The sequence below is a fragment of the Cnephaeus nilssonii genome (assembly GCF_951640355.1).
Source record: "Cnephaeus nilssonii genome assembly, chromosome: 5".
NCBI lineage: Eukaryota > Metazoa > Chordata > Mammalia > Chiroptera > Vespertilionidae > Cnephaeus > Cnephaeus nilssonii.
The window spans coordinates 2566193-2590510 of record NC_137076.1 but is presented as its reverse complement, the minus strand read 5'-3'; the positions used below and the strand labels follow the sequence as shown (position 1 = coordinate 2590510).

Genomic DNA, 24318 nt, shown 5'->3' with positions numbered 1-24318 from the left:
GATTCTCCCTGTTACCTCGCCTCTCCCAGCTGTGAAATTCTGAGTCCATGATGTAAGGCTAAGGGTGAACAAATGAGCGATGGAGTCACAAGGTTTCCCTGTGGGTGCTGCCGAGCAAAAGGCAGTAAAGCAGAAGGAACAGACCACCGCTCATAACGCTGTAGCTTTGGCTCCCTGTCTAGCCAACCTTTCAATGTTATAGCTTACTAAGGGCACAGGGCCTGCGGGAAGGCCAAGGGCTGCCTTCGCAGTCCTAACTTATCCACTGTTTTCCACGCAGCGCACGATTATTTTTCTCGCCTTTTACCGTAAACAATGACACGCATGCTAAGGAGCAGCCGGGGCTCACGATCAGCATTCACGCCAGACACGCGTGTACCACCAGGCAGAGCCCGCTGCCTGGGAGGCCCGCGACCTCCCCTCTGCTTCTTAGCAGGGGGGCGGGCGAGGCGTGCTCACGTGTGTGGATGACGTCAGCCTACCGGGTGCGTAACCGCTCCCCCGCCCCAGAGGCCCCGCCCCTCCAGCAGCGCGGAAATCTCGCGAGAACCGCCTTCCTCTCGGAACGGTCGGAGCGTCCCTCAGGAGCGAAGGTGTGGCCGGGGGCGGTGTTTTTGCCTTCATTCCGCTACCGTGACGGCCGAAGGCGACCCCTGTGGGGGCTGCCCGAGTGTGAGCACCCCCACCTGGAGGAGGCGGGAAGGTGGAGGCCGGGGCAGTCCTGGAAGGGAGGCCCGGCCCGACGAGGTCTCGCTCGCGGCGGGGCCCCGCCCCCGCGGTCACGCGCCGCCCAGTCCTGAGGCCGGTCGGCCCATCCCCGCCTCTCCCCACGCGGGCGGCCTGAGGCAGAGGGGCGGGCTGGGGCCGCCGAGGGCCTTTGGGACCGCGAGGCGGGGGCAGTGGCTCCAGGGGCGCCGGCCCGCGCGCCCCGCACGTGCCCCTCCAGCCTCCCCGCCCCGGCGTCATGCCCCGCCCACCGCCCGCCCTCTGCACTGGCCCCGCCCCTCGTCGCCGGATCCCGCCCGCGGCCCCGCCCTCCGCGATGGAACCCCGCCCAGGCTCCGCCCCGGGCCGCGCGCCTCCGCCCCGCCCGCGGGCCCAGGATCATTCGCAGCTGCTGGCTGCTCGCGTCTCGCCCCGCGCCGGCTGTTTTCCATTTCCCGGCCCCGGGTACTGAGCACTGTGCCTCTGCGGCGGGGAGGGCGGTGCGGCGTCCGGAGGGGCCGCGGGCCGTGCGGAGGAGCAGGAGCCCGCTGAGGTCGCCCCCGCCCCGCGCGATCCGGCGGGCGGCCACTCTCGGACGCGGGCAGCGAGCGGGCCCGGGGACAGCCCGGCCCCACGATGGCCTCCACCACCACCTGCACCCGGTTCACGGACGAGTACCAGCTCTTCGAAGAGCTCGGAAAGTAAGCGCGGCGCCGGGGAGGCCGGGAGGGTGCTCTCCGCGGGGACGGGTCGGACCAGGCGCCCTGCCCCCCTACGCCCCCGCCCTCGCGTCCGCCCCGGGGCCGGCGGTCCCGCAGTCGTAGAACCCGTAGTTGTAGACGGTTCTCTGTAAGCGGAGATGCCTCCGGAGCCCGTGGGGCGACCACGCGCGAACGGGGACGCGCTGTCCCCGCAGTGCCGTGCTACTGACGCCCGCAGTTCCATGTCCAGAGAGGGGCTCGGGCGAGGCAGACCCTGCCCCGCGCCACTGTCACCCTTTTCCCGGAGACCCTCGCCGCCCCCTCCAGGCCCGCGCGCATCCCCGCCTTCCTAGAGGACCTACACGCGGCCTGTGGACGTCGTGGTGTCCCCAGGGTGGCCTAGCGGTGCGTGGACCGGCGGGACCGCTGGAGATGTGCGGGGAGAGAACCGGGACCTGCCCAGGCCCGCGCGGGGACCAGGGGCTGGAGGTGTGCAGCGAGGCACGGGATTTGCTGAGGGTCGGGTTGTGCGCAGGACCCAGGGGCGACACGGAGGCTGATTTATGATTTATGCAACATCTGACCCAAACCCAGTCCTCTGCCTCTGTTTTCACTATTACCGATGAAAGGGTGCGGTGTATGACGATGTTCGTGCAGCTGAATTAAAGGAAATGGAAATACCTTTTAAATGGAATGAACTTGCTATCCTTACATGCTTGTGCATTGTTTGTTGTGAAAACATGGAGAATATGTTGGAAGAGCAGCTTAATTCAAATCTCTCCCCTCCCCCAACCCAAAACAGGCACAGAGAAATCACCATACCAGGGTTTTTTAAACCACACAAATGTTCCCAAGATTTATGTGTTAATGAAAACCATCGCCATCTTTGCTCACTTGGAGCCACATTAATTTTTTTCTTACCAGGATAAATAGGCAGCAGATTTTTGCTGCTCTTCCTCAGCTCTGCTCTCTGCAGGGTTTTTCTGGAGCATTTGGTGCGGTGTGAGTGTGTGAACTGTACAAGGTTTTCCTGTTTCCTGTGCAGACACGAGCCTCTTCAGTGGCAGTCCCTGTCATTTTGTTGATTAATAATGTGTGCTCCCAGTTAAATGAGATTTACTCTGTTCTCAGCATCAAGGCTGGTCTGGGCTTCCAGGAAGAGTGGGTCATTTTCTGGATATTACCATAGTGCACTGATATTTGAAAATTCAGTCCATTCAACAGAATGTTGTAATTTTTAAGTAACTATCAGAGCTGATTATAGAGATGACCTGGTAATTTTTTTATTTTCAGGGGGGCTTTCTCAGTGGTGAGAAGATGTATGAAAATCCCTACTGGTCAAGAATATGCTGCCAAAATCATCAACACCAAGAAGCTATCTGCCAGGGGTAGGTGTTTTCCACTGTGCCTGTCTGTTACCTTTGTGTTTCTCAGGCCCACTGGGGGTTCTCTTGCAAGTACATCACATCCTTGCAGCTGAATTATAGACTTAGGTCGTGTGTCACGTACAGAGATTAGTTCTTTTCTGAATACCTCTTGGTCTATACAGTTTAAAAATAAATGAGCAAATACAATTTAACAAGTTTTTATAAAAATTCTACTGTCCTATGAGCAATAACACAAATAACTATATTTCAAAGCAAATAAATGTCATGAAGTGTATTTTGCCTTTAGCTCTACTGTGAAATAACTTTCAAAAACCACTGGAATGGAAAAAATGTAAGTCTCACAACTATCATTGTTTCCTTTTGCTTTTGAGAGGAAAAATAGGTCAGAGCTCAGTTGATTCATATATTTCAATTGTAGTTACACTTGAACTTAATTCATCAAGGTATATTTAACACTCATTGCTTTGGGGGGAAAAATTTGACTGCTGTATTCTAGGAAGTTCAGCCTGTTTTGACATTTCCATGTGCAGTTCAGACCTCCCCTTGGCCTTCGCACTGAGATTGCTCACAGACCCGGAATGTATTTTGCACATGCTTAGTAGCCCAGAGATAATTCATGCTCGTGAATAGCTGTTGACATAAGCAAGAAACTTGGAGCGCCCTCCCTGCACTCGTGTTACTTCTTTGAACTCATGCGAAAGTACTTCGACTGAAATGTGAGGCTCCCAGGTATTGTGAGAATGTGGCTAAGGTATTGCCATGGGAATTTATGGCTTAACGAAAGAAACGTGAAATGAAAATGAACAAAATGCCATAGTGTAAGCCAATTTCAGTGACCTGGTTTATTTTATTTTAAGTAATAAGAAAAGAAATTCCATTAAGGTTTAATTTGTCTTCAAAAAAGTGCTGCTGCCTGGGCCTCTGGTATCACTGTGTTTGGTCTCTGTCAAGATTTTCTTTATTTGTTGCGAATCCCGCCTCACGTGGACTGTAGGTGCAGGCTGGCATTTCAGCGTATAGGTTCGGTGGGGTTTGTTGTGATTCGGAGGAGCCTCTGTGCTGAGCAGGTGGGGTTTGTTGTGATTCGGAGGAGCCTCTGTGCTGAGCAGGCCCAGGCCCAGGCAGAGGCAGCGGAGGGGGGGGAGCACTGGGCTCAGTGATGCTCCCTTCCCGCTGCTGCTCCCACAGGAAGGTGTTCGGCAGGGAGGGGAGCTGCTCAGCTGTAAAGGACATTCTGGTTGTTAAACAATGTGGACGGCCCGACCTCTCAGTGCCGGGGCCGCCTCCTCCTGCGCGGGCGCGGGCGCTGGGCACCCGTGGGAGCACTTCTTTCCCAGGCACCTCCACCCCCCCAGAGTTCAGAGGCTGGCTTCTCTCCCAGCGGACACTGCTTCACTTAGCCGTCCCTCTTCATCCACCTGACCCACGCTGAGAGGCAGACGCCATGTCCGCTCACACGCACTGACTGCACTCTCCTCTCCTCTGCCTCCCCTTCCTCCTCCCCAGCTCCTGCCCCCTCCCTGCCCATCCTCTGCTTAAAGAGCAGTCTGCACCCCAAGCCGCCTTGCTCTCCTGGAGGCACGCTCCCCACTGTCCCAGTTACGTTCATCCTGCATTCCGGAGAGGCGGTGGGTGCAGGACGGAGACCAGCCTCCTGCTCTCCTCCCCTCTCCTTGGGCTGCAGGCGGCTCCTCACTTGCTTGACCTTAACCCGCTGCAGTTGTAAAGTCTCACTCCCCTGCCTGCTAGCTGCTCCTGGGCACTTCCTTCCTTCCAGTGAGCCTCAGTTTCCTCACCTTGAAACCGGGGTAAGCCTAGAACACTTGCTGTTGTGGGGCATGTGAGGAGTGATGAGTTACCACCGACTGCTCCGTGCTGGGAGTGGCGGTTAGCTGCTGTTATCTCTGTGGGTTGTGGTAAGCAGCTAGTGAGGTGACGTATCTGGAGGAAGGTCAATCAGAGAGGCAGTGTTAGCCCTGATTGACTGTGGGAACCCAATTTGCTTCTAGGCTCTACTACTTAATAGGTAAAACTGCGTCAGTTTCTATAGTATTTTGATGGCAGGTTCTTCACCAATAAAATTGGAGGGGAGGATGCCCAGACAGTATCATGGGTTGTGAGGATTCATTGAATTGTATGAGAGTCACTTCTTAAATTGCAAAGTGCTGTGTCAATTTTATCTATTATTATTGCTCACCTGAAAATATTACAGTACTTTAACTTCAAGAAGTTTAATTTATTTTATATTGTCAAAACAATTGAACTGGTTATAAATTACTTGTGCCTTTGAATGTATACATTTGTTTAATCTATACCCATATTAGGTTATAACCGTTGGGAGGAGAAATACCATGCTTTTGTTTTGTAGTGTAACATGCCACAGCCTGGAGGACACAGGATGGCTTGGTAGAGTGACCAGGATCAGACCTGATTCTTAAATCGAGTGGAAAGGAGGGAGGTACCTTGTTTATTCAGAACAAGCACATTGGGGTGTGAAGTCGTCTGTAAAGAGTGTATCAGAGCATATGCTTTAAAAGATGAGTTCTCCTTTAAAAACACTCCAGTCCCAGAATATAATGATCCTAAAACACTACTATTACAAAAATTTTATGTAAAGGGAAATGTAGGATGAAATGCAAAATAGCATGCTAAATTTTTTGTTTTTGTCGGGGGTGCATATGGTGTTTTTTGTGGCACGTATAATTTTTTTTTGGTAAAAATTTGTGTTTCATTTGAAATGCCACATACCTTTGTAAATCCGAGTTTTAAACCTATTAGTTTTAAAGACCAACCAGACAGGTCCTTCAACCAAAATAATGTTCTTTAAATATAACGTTACAACTGAAGAAGAAGGCCATTGCCAGTGATTGTCATCCCAGACCATAAGGGAATTGCCAAAAATGTGGCTTCATTCCTGCACAGATTTGCACACCCCGCCCCCGTCCCCCGGCGTTCTTCCGTGGGTCTCGGTGGGTTTCCAGCAGACCTTCTCAGCTACGCTTCCTCTCAGCTGCTGGTCACACACGCCATATTTGGGAGACTCAGAGTCCTGAAGAATTTCCTTTCTTTTGCGTTAACACCTGCGCACAGGGCTTCCTCATGCAATTCTGATCAGATAGATAAGTACACTCATATAATTTGGCTTGTTTTAAAAATAAATAATGTAGCCCGGCTGGTGTGGGTCAGTGGTTGAGTGTTGACTTACAAACCAGGAGATCACGGTTCGATTCCCGATCAGGACACATGCCCGGGTGGTGGGCTCGATCCCCAGAGTGGGGAGGCAGCCGATCCATGATTCTCTCTCATCATTGATGTTTCTCTCTCCCTTTCCCTCTCCCTTCCTCTCTGAAATCAACAAAAATATCTTTAAAAAAATAAAAATAAGTAATGTAGAAATGTCTCAAGCATCTGATATTTTATATGTAATTTCTGTCTTCTAAGAAGTTTTGTGTTAGATAGGAATAGAAAGCATGTTTGGTAAATGCTAGGTAGTGGTACTTGGATTTTATCTCATATTTTTACCATGAGAATTAGAAATTAGATCCTTTGGTCAGTTGATCCCAAACAATTAGGTTAGTACTTAGGTAGTGCGAATGGGGCTTGCCCTCTTGATGTTTGGTCTGTTTTGACCTGATTGTCACTGTGAGGTGCTGTCGGGCTCTGGGAGGTCAGAGCCGGTGGCTGGTGGCCCCGATGACGGTGTCTTTAGAGACAGGACAAGGGGTGGGTTTTGCGCTGAAAGCTCCCGGGCTGAAAGGTTTTTATGGTCGTGGTGACTTGATGTGCGTCTCCCGTTGTATTTTTTGATCATTAGAAACCACTTATGACAGAGTGTGATGTGCCAGAAGTCCCTGTTTTTGTTAAATATAATGAATTCCAATGGAAGCTTAAAATAATTATGCTATGATAAGAGTAGTTACCTTTACTCTGCTATGCAAGTTAGAAAAGGGTTTCAAATTTTATTTTTCTATAAATCTTCAGACATAATGCAATTAAATCATGTCGGTAGTCTTTGATGTTGCTACTTTTGTTAATTCCTACATATTGATGCCTTTATAAAACTACTTGACCATGTACACAGAATTAGGTCTCAGTTTTGAAACCTGAAGGTTGAATATATGTTCTGAAGTTTCTTTGTTATGCTATAATAGGTATGTCAATAACTAACTCCTATTACTTTTTCCTTATTTTGGCATTTAGATAGTCCAGAAATTATGTAATTTCTCAGCCCGTGGTTACTTGTCTTGAAGTACAAATAGATGAGATGATAGATGAGTCACAGAATATGTTATTGATTTGATTATTTAGAACTTGTTAAACAAATAAATATTTTTAAAAGTTTCTTGGCTCCAACAGTGTTTTAAGAAAAATTAGTAAATCATTTTTATTTTTGTTCATAGAATCTCTACAACTCTTCAATTATTGGTCCCCAAAATGGCATGTATCATCCTTATCATGTTGTGTTCTTTAGTTATGTTTAATTGTATTTCCATTCTCACATAGGCCCTGACATTAGACTTTTATTTTCCTCTTTTGGTGAATGAGAATATTATTGATATTAAAAAACCAATTAGGAAATAAAAATGAAAGTGTGTATCTACATTTCTAGGAAATAATAAAAATCCTTTCTGTGTTCCAGCATCAATTAAATAAGGCAAACCTAGCAAAGCTGTGGCTGTCAGTAGCTGGCTTTGGCCCTGATAACCAGGGTCAGCTTCTGTCTGGCAGATTCTGTGGTGAGAGTTGAGCGCCCTGGGAACCTCGTTGGTATACAGTGAGATCAGTACTTGTCGTTCCCATTGACACACGGAACCAACCCAATGTGAAATGTAAAATTCAGTAATTCCTTTTTAGAGTTCTTTTAATGTTAACTGTGAGTTGCTATGAAGCACATAGTAGTATTTTCTTGGGCATTTAATTTCTTTTGTTAAATGGAATTTTAATTAATTTTTGACAGTCTTCCTTGGCTGATATTGAGGCAGCCACCCTGCTAGTGTCTCTAGGCCTGGGTTGGTATTTTTTTAAAACATCTTTCTCTCTCCATTTATTAGAGTATAATGTGTACAAGGTTTTAAAAAAATTATTGGCAATGAATTAATGATTGTTTACATAAGAGGTGTATTAACATTTTTAAGATCGTTTCACTTAACGGTGATACATTAAATGGAGTATCTAGCAATATTTTTAGTCTAAAATGTAATACCTTTTTAGTAGTAACTTATATTTCATACTACTTTATAGATTACTAATCACATTCACATATGTGACCTTACTTTACGTGTTTTTATTTAATAAATTAATGGCCCGGTGCACGGAATTCATGCACGGGGGGTGGGAGGGGTTCCTCAGCCTGGCCTGCACCGTCTCTAATCTGGGATCCCTCTCGCAATCCAGAACCACTGGCTCCTAAGCGCTCACCTGCCTGCCTACCTGATGCCCCTAACTGCTCTCCTGCCTGCCTGATGCCCCTAACTGCTCCCCTGCCGGCTTGATGGTCCTAACTGCTCTCCCCTCCTGGCCTAAACCCCCTAACTGCCTATGTGCTCTCCCTTCCTCTCCGCACCTTCAGAGCCTGGCACAGGAGTGCTGAGAGCTCTCTGCTGAGGCCCCGCCCCCGCCCCTGTCCTGATGCCCCCCCTCCCGGCCAGGCGGCGCCATGGGCCTGGCCGTGCTTCTGCCAGGAGGGCAGGGGGGCTGCCACGACCCGTCCTGACACCACCCTCTGGTCCAGGCGGCGCCGCGGGCCCACGCGCGCCTCCACCAGGGAGGCCGCCCCCGGTGGCAGCCTCATGTCCTGGTGGTGCAAGTCCTCGCCCCCGTCCCCACCCAGCAGCTCCTGCCTGCGGGTGCCTGTGTCAGGAGCGGTCTCCGCCTCCGAGTCAGCGTGACGTTAGCGCTGGGCAGGCCTGTGCGCGCCTGCGCTGGGGGCGGAAGTCCCCACGCACCAGCTCCTGCCTGTTGACTGGTCTTGACTGGGACACCATTAGGACCAATTAGCATATTACCTCTTTATCCTATCTAATAAAAGAGTAATATGCAAACTGACCATCACTCCAACACACAAGATGGCTGCCCCCATGTGGTCAAAGATGGTTGCCCCCATGTGGACACAAGATGGCCGCCACAAGATGGCCATCAGGGGAGGGCAGTTGCGGGTGATCGGGCTAGCAGGGGAGGGCAGTTGTGAGGGACCAGGCCTGCAAGGGAGGGCAGTTGGGGGCAATCAGGCCTGCAGGGGAGGGCAGTTAGAGGTGACTGGGCCGGCAGGGGAGGACAGTTGGGGGGGGACCCAGGCCTGCAGGGGAGGGCAGTTGGGGGGGGGACCAGGCCTGCAGGGGAGGGCAGTAGGGTGGGACCAGGCCTGCAGGGGAGGGCAGTTGGGGGTGACCAGGCCACCAGGGGAAGGCAGTTAGTGGCGACCAGGCCATCAGGGGAAGGCAGTTAGGGGCAGTTGGGCCGTCAGGGGAGGGCAGTTAGTGGCGACCAGGCCATCAGGGGAGGGCAGTTAGGGGCGACCAGGCTGGCAAGGGAGGGCAGTTAGGGGTGACCGGGCCAGCAGGGGAAGGCAGTTGGGGGCAATCGGGCCAGTAGTGCAGCAGTTAGGTGTCGATCAGGCTGGCAGGGGAGTGATTAGGGGGTGATCAGGCTGGCAGGCAGAAGTGGTTAGGGGCAATGAGGAAGGCAGGCAGGTGAGCAGTTGGGAGCCAGGAGTCCTGGATTGTGAGAGGGGTGTCTGACTGCCCGTTTAGGCCCGATCCCGGTGGTATCGGGCCTAAACGGGCAGTTGGACATCCCTTGAGGGGTCCCAGATTAGAGAGGGTGCAGGCTGGGCTAAGGGAGACGCCACCTGCCCCATGCATGAATTTCGTGCACCGGGCCTCTAGTGTATATATAGATATTGAATGGTTACAAGGGCAAAGTGTTAGGGAAAACAAGGCTTACCTACCAAATAGACTCACCTGCCTGCCTACCTGATGCCCCTAACTGCTCTCCTGCCTGCCTGATGCCCCTAACTGCTCCCCTGCCAGCTTGATGGCCCTAACTGCTCTCCTGTTAGGTGCTAGAGACTGGCCTGAATCAGGTGCTGTGGGTTTTCAAAGGAGGTGAGATTCTTTCTGCCCAGAGAAACGGAGGAAGGCTCTCATCTCATATGGACTGAAATACAAATTTAAACCACAACAAAGCTGGTGTTCAAGTACCCACATGCAAATAAACAATTTGGAGAGATTGTTCAAAATAGCTTTAATATCTGCTTGTAATGAAAATGTTATTTTATTCATATGGTAAATTTATTGCAACTATCTATATAAAGTTATTTTTAGAATTAAATAATTTTAAATGAAGTTGAACATTTTTAGGTGACAGAATTCTATGATTCCAGTTAAGGTAGATATAACAATACTTCTTAAGGTGAATTCATGTCTCTCTCCAGGATGGGGAAACTGGGAGGTTTGAGGGGGAGAAAAGTCAGCTTTATTTGTTGTTTGTTTGCTTTTGATTCTTACTATCTTAAGTATCATTACAGTTATACACAGAGCAACAACATTACTGATTCTTTTAGTTTATTAGCTCTTTTCTGACACTACATTCTCCTTCTAACTTCTTGGGACTTTATTACTACCAAATCAATAATAATAATCATAATAGTAATAATAATAATAAAATATAAGTGTTATTAGTCATTTTTTAAAGAGAACCTTCTAAGCAACAGGTATATACTTAAAGACACTTTGTCTTATTTAATCCACACCACGCCCTCTGGGTAGACAGTGCTTTCTCCATTTTTAAATAGAGGAACCTGAGGCTCTGAGTCACAACGAAGGATCATCAGGGAAGAATGAAATAATTTGGGAATTAGAAATTAATCGCTGGACTCGGTGTTCGCTGGCCATGAAGTGTCAGCTCACTTTCCTTCCCGGTGTGATCCGCTCTCCAGTGCTTGCTTTGACACTTAACGTTTCAAAGAAGCTCGTTTTAAAAAGGGTTTTGGTGATACGTTAGGGAGTTTTGATACACAGTGGATGGCTATTATTTGCTTATGGAGATGATTTGATGGTTTAGTAAAGGCAGGTATGGCCAGCTGTCACAGCTGCTGTGTCTGTCATCCCAGAGCCCGTAGGAGGCCTGGGACGGCTGCCTCCGAGCTGGAGGCCCTGGGCCCCATGGCGCGTCTGCAGCGCCTGCCGTGTAGTGCCCCCCCCCCCCGCCCCCGCAGGCTTCCCTTGTGGGATGTGTTACTGGAAATCAGGGGTTTTGTGATTCTACAGCTTTCAGTGGACACAGACACACACACATAGTTTTAGAAAATATGCTGTTCTTTTCATATTCCAAAATGCCATTCATATTTTTAAAAGGCAACTTAAGGTTGTAGTCATGGTGGCAGAAGTGGTATGTGAAAATTAGCTCAGCTGAACATTTTGGCCATTTAGTAGAAACTTTAGCCATTATGAATGTTTTATTTTAATTAAGCAAATTGTACATGCTTTTTTATATTAAAGATTGTACATAAATATTGGTTAGGTACAGAGAGAATTATACAATCTGGACACACCTCTGAAATATGTTCTTAATTATTTGTTACTAATTTGTATAAAAACATTAAAAATTATATCATAAAAATACAGAATCTGGGGAAATACAGAAAAATAGAAGACATATTTATAGTTTAATTTCCCCAGTCACTGTTAATGTTTTGTCTTCTTTCTTTTTAAAAATAATTCTCAGAATACTGGACTAGAATATACAATTTTGTGTACTGCTTAATGTAAAATTTCTCTTTTTGAATTTTTTACGAATTATAGATCAGTGAGTAAAATATTAGTTTAGTATTACTGGTTTTTTTAAAAATTGTTCTTTGCTATGATAAATGATATAATAGTAAAATTTGTCTTCAGATTTCTGGTTCTTAGGAAATATTCGTAAAGAGAGTTAATAGGTTAGAGGGTTGAGTTTCCAGAATTCTTGATAAATGTAGCCAGGTTTCATCCTGAAAGTTGTGTCCATTTCCACCCGTGACATTTATGTCATCAGTGAAACCATTTGCGGGGCAGTGATTCTGAATTTCAGTTTCAATTTAAAGACAGACCAAATGCCCCATGTCCTCACCCTGCTGGCAGACCTGCTTGCAGACCTGGTGCCTGACAAATAAAGGCCCCACGATGTGGTCCTTCCTCACACGGGGAGGAGCCCTGGGGCCCTGGATGGCGCAGGGGGTGAGTCAGAGTGGAAGTGCTTGCCTGGAGGTGTGGGCCAAGCACTGGTTGTGAGGGGTGAGGAAGACTTCCTGGGGGAGTTGTCTGAACGGGGCATTGAAAATAGCCAGTTTTGAATTTAAAGCTGGTAGAAAAGACACAAATTAAGAGGGTATTATAAAAAATGTGAGAAGCAAGGAAGTAAAAAGTGCCAATCCAGACCAGATTGATGGAGATACTCGGCCCTGAGCAGAGAGGTTCAGGAGAGCATGCACACCTTTCCCTGGTGAGTCCTGCGCAGCCAGGCCCGCTGGGGAGAGGCTAGGCGGTAGGTGGGCTGTGGGTACAGCCTGACTCACTGGGATAAACAGCGGATAAGGGAGGGAGAGCAGCTTCTTATCGTCCCCACGTGTTGTTTCCTTTAGCTCTGGGGCAGTCTAAACAAGAATCGAGTGACTAAGTGGAAGATAAAGGAGGGGGATAATCAGAGATTTTTTTCAAATCAACCAACAGTCCAGTGCCCGAGGGAACGTGTTTGTGGATGCCCAGCGAGCTGGGCTGTCCCTCGGCGCCCTGTTGGATAATGACTGGCAGAGGACATAGGGCTCTGTTCAAACCCAGGTAAGAAGGAAGTCTAAAAATGCTTTCAACCTCGCTCAGAGTTCCTGGATTCCCAGTGTCTGGAATACTGCCTGGCACCCTTCACAGATTTTTGTTGAATAAGTGAATGAATAAATTACTCCCAGACTTCATGTTACGATGCTACATGAGCACATGGAGGACCTAGAGCTTTTAGCAGTAAGATTTGTATACTCTTCCCAGTTTTTGCCTTAAAAATGCTTTTTTAAGAAAAGCTCAAAATTTAATAGTCAGATGAATTGTGTGATATAATTTATAATTTAGCACGAGCTGGTGGTTGGAAATAATCATTTATTAAATAATGAAAAAAAATATCGTTCACTTAGAAGGTTCTTCCATGTAAATAGTGCATGACCTCCCCAGTCGGCTCTGCCATGCAGTATCCCCTATTTTTAAAAAGATCTTAGCAGCTATAAAAAGCTAATTTGCAAGCTCCTTCCTGGTTTTACTGACATGAAGGGCTGGGTGCCTGTGGTTTTAAAGGGGAGACACTCGGTGTGCCTGTGTTTACAGCGGAGTGTTCTTGAGCTGAGGTGGGAGCTGCGTCTGCGGAGCAGAAGCCTTCTGCTGCTTGAGAAGCCGTGACTCGGGGGGTACCGGCTGGGGGAAGCCGGCTGGGGGGACCCCGCTTCCAGATACTGAGCACACTTCCGAGTCCAGGCCGCTGCTGTTCTGAGTGTGCGTCTCCTGAGGTCAGGCAGTTCCAGCAGAACCGAGAAGGAAACGCTGTCAAAGACAACTGTTTGTCTCCGTGAAGGGGATTGAGGCCTGCTTCTCTCTACCATTTACGTGCTTTGGAAATTATTTTTGGAAAAAAACGTTCTTTTGATTGACTTTTCCCCCTTGTGTCTTATGCATCTTTATGATCAGGAAAAGGGAAAACACCATTGAATTGTTAACCTGAAGTCTGTTTGAAAGAAAAATACATACGTAGCATGTTTTACGTTAACAGAACCCATCCCTGAGTTACCTGTAGCCCCGTATCTTCCTTTTCCTGCTGATGTTGGTGTTCTGCCAGTGACTTAGCAAAGAGAAGTCCCTAAGACATGAGCAGGGATGGTAAAGGATGGCTGAGTGTTTATTCTTTAGAATAATACTACTTTATTTCACTAAATATTTGTTACTTGTTTATAAACTTTAAGAAATTATTTTAGGTAGGAGACTTTAAGGTAGAAATATGTTTTGGAAATATCTGAAGCAAAGAAAAAGCCCAAATTGAGAGATACCAGTGTTGGAAATATGCAGCGAAGGCGCACAGGGTCAGGTTAAAAATAGCCCGTGGCTCTGAGAGGGTAACCCTTTCCACCCCGCGCCCCTGTGTCCTGAGGCTTCCGCAGCCACGGGGGGATCGGGAGGGAGTGGGTGTCATGGAGCGTCTGTGAGGCCGCACAGGTGCTTCCTTAGCCTTCCTTGCAGGATCTGAGACACCTGTCTGAGACCCAGGTGGGTGTGGGCGAGGGTGCCCTTTGCAGTGGCGCCCTGACATTGCCCCAGGGCCCGGCAGTTGGGGAGGCAGCATTGGAGGGGCAGGGGGCTGGGGGTTTCGGAGCACGGAGCAGATTGCCTGGGTGGGATTGGGCTAGGTCTCTGGGTCAGTAACCTTATTCCTGAATGGTTTTTCAGCCATTTTATCTGCCGCTTTATCCCCACGGACATGCACTCCATCTCCCTGGTCACCTGTGTGAGCTGTGCCTTTGCAGCTTGGCGTCCAGCAGCGGGACTTGCATGATGGCCGCCTCAGGTAGGGCGAGGGCGCAGCCGCTGGCAGGTGCTGCGAGAGCTGCCAGGAGGAGCGCCAGGAGGGAGCCCCGTGGCACTCGGCCCCAGCAGGCTCAGGGCCCGCGGCAGAAGGGACGCTCAGGCCCGAGGCTCAGGTGTGGAATGGCGTCCCGGACGCCCAGAAGTTTCGGTTCATTCCCAGGCGGGCGCACATCTGAGTTGTGGGTTTGATCCGCAGCTCTGGTACGTGCAGGAGGCAACTAATCAATGTTTCTCTCTCTTTCTCTGTCTCTAAAAACCAATAAAGACATATCCTGAGGTGAGGATTAAGTAAATAAAATAAAATAAAGTAAAATGTGGTCAGTCCAACAACCAGACTTAGGGCCTGGACTGGAGGGTAGGAGACGCAGCATTGCCGGGTGCTGAAGGGGAGGCGCGGAGGGGCCAGGGGGCGCTCGGGCACCGAGTCCTGACTTCTGGTGTGGAGGTGCGTGAAGCAGCGTGCGGCAGAGGAAGGAGACGTGGATGGAAGGAAGGAGGACCGGGCGCAGTCGGGGAAGAACCAAGATCCCTGTTTGGGCAAAAGATAGAGAAGCTGTGGGAAATCAGAAAGGAAAGCTTACAGCCATGTAAGGTCTGCCCCGTGGCAGGGACACGTTAGGGAGCAGGCGGTGGGCGGGCACAGAGTGGACGTACTGAGTGATCTGACCCTTGAGGGGATGGAGGATGAGGGGGCTTCCAGGATCAGTCAGGGGAGATGGGAATTCTCATGTAACAGATTGAGAAGTCAGAATCAAGAACTGCTTTATAGGGTGTAAGCAGTATATTCAGACACAAGGGTCTACAAAGCCATTGAAAACTGGGTGTGGTCCTTGAGAAAGGGACCCGGAGACAGTGCAGTGTGGACCCTGAAACCCAGTGGCCTGGGTTCCTGTCCGCACTGCTTGCTCGTCCTCGTGGCCTCGCCGACTCCCTGACCGCTGCAAGCCTGCCCCTCCCCTGTGAGGCGGGCAGTCCATCTAGCATATTGGTGACTAGTCCCCACGAGGGATGGCGAGAGCACGAGGGGGAGAATGCAGAAAGCGGAGAGCCTTGGGTGGGGGAGTGGGACTCCTTCAGGAAGGGGCCAGCCCCGAGCAGGTGAGGGCTCCCTGTGGGGTCGCAGAGGGGCGAGGCGCTGTGCGCAGGGCCTGGGGAGCAGGGCCCTAACAGGGAGGGCGTGGCCCCCACACCATGGTTGTAGGAGGGAGGGCAGGTGGGAGGCAGGCTCATCCCAACCCGAGCAAGTAGATGGGTTGAAGTCTAGCTGCTACTTAATGAATGTTTGCTGAGTGAGTGAAGAAAAACAACTGTTTCTTAGAATTAAAGAATAAATGGAGATACTATGTAAAACCTTGCTTTTTTAACAAAATAGAAAAGTAGAGACACACTCAGGACTAATTTCAGGGATCCACCAGGTGGGTGATAAATAAAACCGAAGCTTATTTGGAGAAGAAAAAGAGTGGGTAGGAGCTGTTGTCTTTAGTGCGTGGATGCATTTGATGTATTGATGCTGACGTTTTGTGGCCGTGGACTTTGCTTCTCCAGTTGCCAAGTGATCCATGTCTTATCTTTCCCTTATCTCACCATCAGCCCTCCTTCAACTAGTATTTATTGAGCAGCTACTATGTGCAGTTCTTGGTTCTGGGGATGCAGTAAGGAGAAAGGTGGTGTGGGAGCGGCTGGACGGGTCACTGACAGATCGGTGCTACGCGGTGCGTGAAGCAAGGGAGAAGGGCTCTGAGGTAGTGCTCGCCAGGGGGTGAGGAACAGCAAACCAGGGGGAGGAAATTCAGGCCAGAGGCACAGGGACTCCAGCTTGCGCAGGAGTAGAAAGAACGTCCTCGTAGCTGGGGTGATGAGCAGGGAGGAGAGAAGCGCGTGATCCTGGCAGGGCAGCGGACACCGAGCCTCAGGGCGGTGTTCACAGCAGCCGTGCGCCCTTGTGCGGGCGTGTAGGGGAGCCAGGTCTCCGGGGGAGGCGAAGGTGGCAGGGAGGGGAGGCTGTGTCTCAGAAGGAAGAAGCATGGACCTTGCGGACAGGAAGGCGGCCAGGTGTGCAGGGGGCCGGAGGCGTAGCTCCTCGTTTATGGCCAAAGGCACGCTCTCGTGGTGGTGACGTTACCTGGGACCTGGGATGGGACTGGGGGGCGGGGGGTCAGGAGTTCAGGTTGTGACCTGTTAACTGTAAAGGCATCATCCCGAAAGGAACTGCCTGCCTGCTTATGAACAGCTACTCCCCACCCCTGCTCTCCCGCCCCAGGAAACCCCTGGTCTGCTTGCTCGGATGGCTGTGTTTATTCTGGACATTGCGTATCATGTGGTATTGGTGTGGCTTCTCTCATTTTGCATATTTCCAGGCTCGGCCCTGCTAAATCATGTGCTGTAGGTCAGTAAAGTTCCATTGTGTGGCTGGGTCACATTTTGTTCATCCTTTCGTTGGCTGATGGGCATTTGGGTGTACCCACTTTTTGGTATAGGTAATGCTGCTATGAACATTTGTGTCCAAGGTTTTTGTGTAGACCTATGTTTTTATTTCTCTTGTATATATACCTAAGGGAGAGGAAGTACTATTCACACACACACACACACACACACACACATTGAAGGTACAAAGTGCAGAGTTTACCATGGAGACAGTGCCATGTAGTGGAGTGTAGAAGTATTGGTTACTGACCTGGTTAAAGTGCATCCTAGCACATGTGCGTGTAACCAGTAGCTCAGAAAGCATTGGGACTTAGAGATGCTGGTGGCTATAAGAGAAATGGAAGTAGTTTCAATGCAAGAAAGTGAATTATGACCATTTTCCCTTTGTGAACAGGAAAGAGAAATACACCCCCAGCAGGAAAGTCTTGATTTAGTCATGGTTTAAATTGGCTGTGTCCACAGGTGAACATCTATCTGTTTCAAGCCAAAGAACCATCAATCCAACCTGCCTCTCCTCTGCAACCTTCTCACTCGAGGGGACTGTTCTAGAAGGACTTTGGCATGGGTCTTTGCACCAGGATTTTGTTAGAATATTGGTGCCATGGGGATTTTGGTGTTTGATGGCAGGTGTGGTCATGCTCTCGTGTGAGGCCCACCCTCCCGCCCCCCACTGGAGCCGGGCCTGTCCTGCGTGGCCGTAAGCGGCCGGCAGTCTGTCCACACTGCGGCAGGGTTTGCTAGCTCCTCGCTTTTGGGTGCAGAGCTGCTCTGGGGGTGATGGGGAGGGTCTGAGGAGGGAGCAGGCGGAGTATCTTTCACTCAAACCCTGGATTAGCTTGAGAACCAGCAAAACTTCCCTTTTCCTCTTCTAAAGAGAAGAGTGAACATGGGATTCCCTGAGGCCTGCGTGCGACTCCCTCCTTCCTTCCGTGAGCTCAGGGTGGACTTGCTCTCTCTGCCGCGTGGACATGCTTGGGATGAGCCCAGCCGTGCGGCCACTGGTCCTGTGCTCTCCTGCCCAGAACGCTGGGAAGAGAAGGGAAGGGAGGGGAGGGGGGGGAGAGGGGAGGGGGAAGCTGCTTTGCTCATCCAACATTGAAACCCTGCTTTGCAGACCTGTTCTGGATGGGTTCTGTGTTGTCAAATGTATGTACAGTTTGATGTGTATTTGTATTTCTAGGCGAATTAAGTATTGTTTCCTCATTACATCTATCATAAAATATGGCAATTAGCTTTAACGACTAGGTTGGATTAATAGCCTGTTAAGCCTTTCAGAGTTGGCTGACTTTTGGTAACATGGAGAAATCCATATTGGAAAAGTTTGCCTTAATATTTGAAGTAGTGAATGTGTTATTTTATCTTATTTTCATTCCAAATAGAATACATGAAAATATAATACAATTAAATATAATGAAATGGTACATTATGTAGTCTTCTGTGAACACACACACGCACAGAGTTCCTAAGAAGAAGACATAGGAATTATGAAAAGTACCATTTATGTTCTGCCAAAGTCCAAACAGGATGACAACACATTAAAAATATTGTACTGATCATGCAGTATCCTATTTTCAGTTTTAAAAATCAGGTTGGTGAGCTGGAAATCTGGAACTGGCTAACTTTCCCACACATCCCTCCCGGTGGTTCTGTGGGGCTCTCCGCTCAGCCTCGGGAACCTCGGCCTGGACTGGAGGGAGCGTGAACGTGCACAGACCATCCTGGGTGATGTTCGGACCGCCGGAGGGATGACTGTCAGGGAGCAAAGGAGGAGACTTTCATAAGCAGGAATTTAATTTGTTTTTCTAAGACATAGTTTGATTCTTTATTCATTCTTGTTCTGCAAAATATAAAAGCTGTGATTTAGCAATTCTTTTATACGAGTTGGAAACTTTGATTTCTACCATCGGGGGATGACTTTAGGCAATTTGGTTGATGTTTTGTTACTTGGAAGCTAATTTAGAGTTGTGAGAACTGTGGGAAACTGAAGGCATGTGGTGGTAACACCCACCATGTTCACGTGTGTATCTGTGGGGCAGTAGATATAGTTACATTGTTGTGTGGCCATCACCACCACCCATCCCTAGAACTTCCCTCTTCCCAAACTGAAACTTCGTACTCATCAAACCCCAAGCCTCCTCCTCCCCGCTCCTCAGTCCCTGGCGCCCACCATCCTGCGTGCTGTCTCTATAGCTGTGACTACTCTTGGTAACTTCATGCAAATGCAGTCACACAGTGTTTGTCTTTTGAGACTGGCTTATTTCACTGAGTGTAACATCCTCAAAGCTCATCCATCTTGTAGCCTGTGTCAAAATTTCCTTCCTTTAAAACAGTGATGGCGAACCTATGACACGCGTGTCAGCACTGACATGCGTAGCCATTTCTGATGACACGTGGCCGCTCAGGCGGCCGCATGCCGAGGATGAAACATTTGCTGCTCCTGAGGATGAAACATTTGCGAAATAATGTTTTTTCCTCAAAGTGACACACTACCCGAGTTATGCTCAGTTTTTTGGCGAAGTTTGAAACACCAAGCTCAAAAGGTTGCCCATAACTGCTTTAAAAAAAAAATAAACGTATTGGGGTGACATTGGTTAGTAAAATTATATAGGTTTCAGGTGTACAGTTCTCTGACATATCACCTGTGTATTTGCATTGTGCTCCTTCCCGTTTAAGGCTGAACAATGTTCCATTGTGTGTGTGGACCACCTGTTGTGTCTCCATCATCCCATTGAGGTACACTTGGGTTGCTTTCACCTTCTGGCTATTGTGAATAGTAGGGGTTTAAGTGTTTTATCTAGAAGTTCTTTATGGTCATTACATTGAACGTTCTAATGGGTGAAAATAAAGCAAGGAGGGAAGGAAGGGAGGAAGGAAAATATAATATATTTTATAATTTTGACTTCTCTGCTGTACATAAGCACGTGGTGGCATTTACCCCAAGACACTTATTATTTTGGGGTCTGCCCCAAACTGTCCTTGGCATCTGGCTTTTTAGTGCATTGCAATGTGATTTAATAAGTCAAGAGGAGCAAGCGGGTGTTTGGACCTTTCTAAAATCCTCAGCTTAGCAGGGCGTGCTTTTCTTTTGTCCTGGGTCTGGCTTTGCTAGTGACTCTCCATCTGACTAGTGTGATGATAGTAATTTCAATCTGAATGGAGGTCAGTGTTTGTTTTCAGACCTAGTCCCTTGGGCGGTGTTGAAGGCGTGTTGGCGTGTTGAGAACTCCTCGCAGGGCCTGTGTGTGGCCCGGGCCGCAGACGCCCTCGGCCTCTGCAGGTGCTGACGCAGGAAGAAGCAGGAGGGAGGGTGCGCCTGCTCCTCATTTCATCTGCTTCAGAGCAAGCAAGCGCAACTGGCCGAACTTGGATGGAATCCACTTGAGAAACGTTAGCAGTGAGTTGCCTTTAGAAGTCAGGTTCGTTTAAATGCTAGAAGGTATGAAGGTGGTGTGCACACGTCTGACTTCGGGGTCCATCGAGGTGAAGCGGGTTCACTAGGTCTCTACGGGCTGACGTGCTCCCACGCACGCTTAGTGGCTAAGGCTCGTGCGTGCAGCAGAGCTACAGAGCCGCGCCGAGGGAGAGCATCCGACAGCCTTGGGAGTAGTTGGATTTGCAAGATCTGATCGCCTGTGAATATGTCAAAGTGAAAGTACGGTTAGGAGTGGGAAAGAAAGCCTTTTTGAAAAGCCCTCTTCCTGAGGTCTGCGTTTTGTTTGTTGATTTTTGTTCTCGTATTTTTTAAGGATTTATTTGACCAAGTAATTAGATGGTAGCTCCCGCTGCCGCTAAGGGATAGGCGTTATTCCGAGGTGGTGGTGCCGCACATAGGCTCTTGCACGAGGATGGCCGGCTGGTGGTGGCGGGTCCTCTTCACCCTCCTCATGACTTGGAGGCTTCTGCCCGGTAGGGCTGTGCCAGGAGACCTGCTTCCGGAGGGACCCTCTGTGTGTCCTCGCTGCCTCGCCACCTAAAGGGATGGGCCTTTTTAAGCCTTCCTGATGCTCTAACAAAGACGATAAAAGGACATTTTTCATTTTTATTTTTTCTGATGTTCAAAATATTAGCGTTTTTCTTTCTTGGAAAATTATGGGAGTTCATTTTCTGCTGCCATTTGCAGAGGCGATGGTGCTGACATATTTATATATATGCCTTCTCTACTGTTATTTGGCTTTTATCTCTCTACTTGAGTCTCCTTTTTGTTTTTCCTTTCTAATTGTTTTATGTTAAATACAAAACATCTCAGCTACCTTGTTGCTTCTTAGGAAATTGCTGTGTATGAAGTTAATGCAAGTCTCCTCTCAGCTGTCACAGCTTCACTTCCTCATTGTTAGGATGGGAGTGCTGCCCTGATCTCTCTCTCCAGGTGGGTGTACAGGCCAGGCTCCCGAGGGCGCCCTGCCGGCTCCTCTCTGCTGCGGGCATGCCCGTTTCTCTCATGGGCAGTTTCTTTGTGCTTTGTTTTGTCACTGTTTTCATTCTCGTGTACTTTTTGAATCTGCAGTATTAATTTGGTGATTATACATTAAAGCCTAAGAAGTTTGCCATTTAAAATAATTTAAAAATCCTGGCTCATTTCTTTTGATTTTTTTTCTGACTCTTTTTTTAATTTTCCTAAAGCTGTTAGGAGTAAAATTGGTTAAATTTTTTGTGGCATTTAAGAAAACTGAGTGGAGTGTCACATTTTATTCTTGTTTTCCTTCAGTGCACCCTTTGTGCTAGCGTGCACGCATATAGGGCGTTTAGAGAAACAGAAACACGTTCACAGGCAAGTGTTTCCCCATCAGCTTTTCTGGTTGGTTGTGTCTTGTCGATTAGGAAAGCCTTGTCATTTTCATAACCAGTCTTTCCAGGCTGTCAGTTGTTCTCACGATGGTCAGGCTGCTTTGGCGTTGATGCTCGGACCTCCCACTCTTCTGTCCGGGGTGATACTAGCGATTTGCACTGTTTGGTTTGCATGCTCATTTGTGGTTTGGATAGATGCCATCTGTTTGGAAAATTATTTTTGAAATGGTTAAATTCAAGAGATTACTAAGCACTGAGAAAGAACCACCTAAAAGCTTCCACACGAGAATAGAGTGGCTCCATTCTGTAGATGTGTTAGTCAGACTCCGGGAGTGGTCTGGGACTTCCCTCCCGGTCACCAGCTCTGAGTTAGGTCGGTCGCGTGCCCACGACGTGCCGTATTTTAGAAAGAGCTAAGAAACAACTAAAGGAAGGTCAAACTCCTGAACTAATCTCTTGTAACCAACATCTGGAATAAGGTGTTTGCATTACTCTCGATCTTCTGTGTTTCTTAGGGATTTTGTTTGCAAAGATTTGATTTTATACCCACAGCTGAAACCTAAAACACAATTCCCTTATTAAAACCAAGTTCCTGCTCCTTCCTTCTCCCACCGAAGTCAGCTGAGAGCCTTCTGACAGTTAGCATGGGCCTTATTTTTCCTTAAGAACCATTTTCCTGTCCATCCTGTCAAAGGCGGAGTGGAAACTTGCCCTCATTTGCACATATTTGGCCTCCGTTTGGCTCGCCCGGGGGTGAGTCATAAACAGTTACTTGCGTGTTTATTTTCAAAGGCCGATGTCAGGCACACCTGATGAAGAGGCCCATCATGGTGCCGTGTGCCTCCCACTCGCTCCCCAGGAGAAGGCCGCTGAGTGCCCACCGCGACACCACTGTGCGAGCAGCCTGTCCTGGATGTGCAGAGGGAAGTGGCCCGTCTCCATGTGACCTGGGCGGCAGCTCTCCCCCCGGCGGCCAAGCCTTCAGCAGAGCGGCAGGTCCATCTTTGAGACTTTCAACATTATTGGCGTTTTACCTGAGTTTATGCCTGAGCCTGATCACTTGCATTTTCTTCTCTTTATGTGGGGATTTTTAACTCATTTACAACAAGAGCGGCTGAAAAACAAAGCAGGACTAGATCAGGCGTTAACTTAGAGTTAGAAGGTTAGCACTGCTAACAGCAGGCTAGCAGCGCAGGCCTCGTGCCTGACCCTGCACTCGCGGGCTCACACCTCCAGCCCTGCCTGAGCGAGGAGGAGGGCGCTCCTCCCTCAGCATCCCGGAGCTCCTCCCGGGGCTGGGACCTGCGGAGGGGCCATCTGGATGCTGGGTGCTGAGTGGCAGCAGCCACGCGTTGCTCACACTTGTCTGCCTCTGAGCCCGGCTGTCGGCCTGTAGCACCGCTCACTCGTCCCGCAAACCTTGACCAGCGTCTTCAGTGGGTGGCCACTCAGCGCCTCTGTCCCGCATGGGCTCTTCCTTTACCTCCATTACGGCTGGAAATTAATGTTGCCCTATGTTCATTGGAAGTTCCCTGGAGGCTGTGAAGTGACCTCACATCCATGCAGGCGTGACTCCCAGCATGCACTCTGGTGTGCTGCTCCCCAGAGATGACGCCCCCAGGTTCCACATGGAAGACACAGTCTCTTCCGGGGGTCAGAGCTGCTGATGGAAACTCAGATCACACTCCTTCTGATGAACGCGTGAAAGTCTCATTTCAAAGATGGCCGAAGAAAGGTGGCTCTCGAAAGAAAAATGTCAGTCTCTCAGAGGGTGTGCTTCCCAGCAGCTCCGGAGAGCCAGCCCCCCAGGACTGCTGCACGTGCTGTGAAGACTGACGCTGCCGCCTTTAGCTGTGTCCCCTGGTTCCGGACGGGTCTGTGTCGCTGTCCCAGGTGCAGGGCGGGATGGGGCGTTCCACAGCTTCTCCAGTGACGAGGCCCATGTCATGCGCACTGGTTAACGTGGGACACGTGGGCAGCATGTAACTGACACCGCTATGAATTAAGGCCATTTTGATGGAAGGCGGTTCATGTAAAAGTTTTCCTGAATTCATGAAAGCTCAGACAATAGTACTAGAAGCACCACTACTGAGTGCTTAGACATTGAGAGGGTGCTGATGCCCCGAGAGCCTTGGCCTCCCTGCTGCAGTCCAGCCGCCTGACCTTAACGAGGAGGAGACGGGGCTCAAGGCTGCGGAGTGACCCATTTGACCCCACCCGGAGAGGGCAGCCCAGAGCACCCTGTGTCCTCTGTGGAGCTGTGGACCGGACACGGGTGCGATGGGAGGTGGTGGTCGCAGAGAGCAGCGGGCCTGCCTTCGTACTTCCAGGGCTCGGGATTCACCGTGAGGGACTCTGAGGCAGGGAGTAAGTTGAGAGGTGAAGGTCGTGGTTTTATCTGTTGCGCTGTGAACCTCTGACCCCTTGGAAACTTGGTAATAGCAGACTCATTATTTTGATAGCCTCAAACTTTGTGGAGCCATTCTTGCAGTTACAATGTTATTGCTTTATAAAGTCCGAGAATAAGTAGGGAGGGTCAGTGACCCTGGTTCCACCGGGAGCACTGATCACAGAGAGGCCCCTGCATGGCCAGGGGCCATGAGATCCAGGTCTTAGCCCTCACTCTACTTTATGCCCATTACCTATGTGTGTATGTTTTAAAATATGTTTTTATTGATTTTTAGAGAGAGAAGAAGGGAGAGGGAGAGAGAGAGAGAAACATCG

General features: G+C 49.3%; 1 protein-coding gene across 3 annotated transcripts in view; it reads left to right on the top strand.

Moving 5' to 3' along the window:
• The first annotated feature begins 626 nt into the window (after window positions 1-626).
• The window catches only part of CAMK2D (calcium/calmodulin dependent protein kinase II delta), a 159061-nt gene continuing 135369 nt past the window's right edge, over window positions 627-24318 (top strand). The window contains exons 1-2 of one of the 3 annotated variants that reach the window (XM_079771813.1): window positions 627-1406; window positions 2700-2794. In XM_079771813.1, coding sequence (XP_079627939.1) covers window positions 1342-1406; window positions 2700-2794 — 160 coding nt within the window. In that variant the 5' untranslated portion in view covers window positions 627-1341. The remainder of the gene's footprint in view (window positions 1407-2699; window positions 2795-24318) is intronic. The other 2 variants (XM_079771814.1, XM_079771815.1) reach the window with 2 other exon arrangements.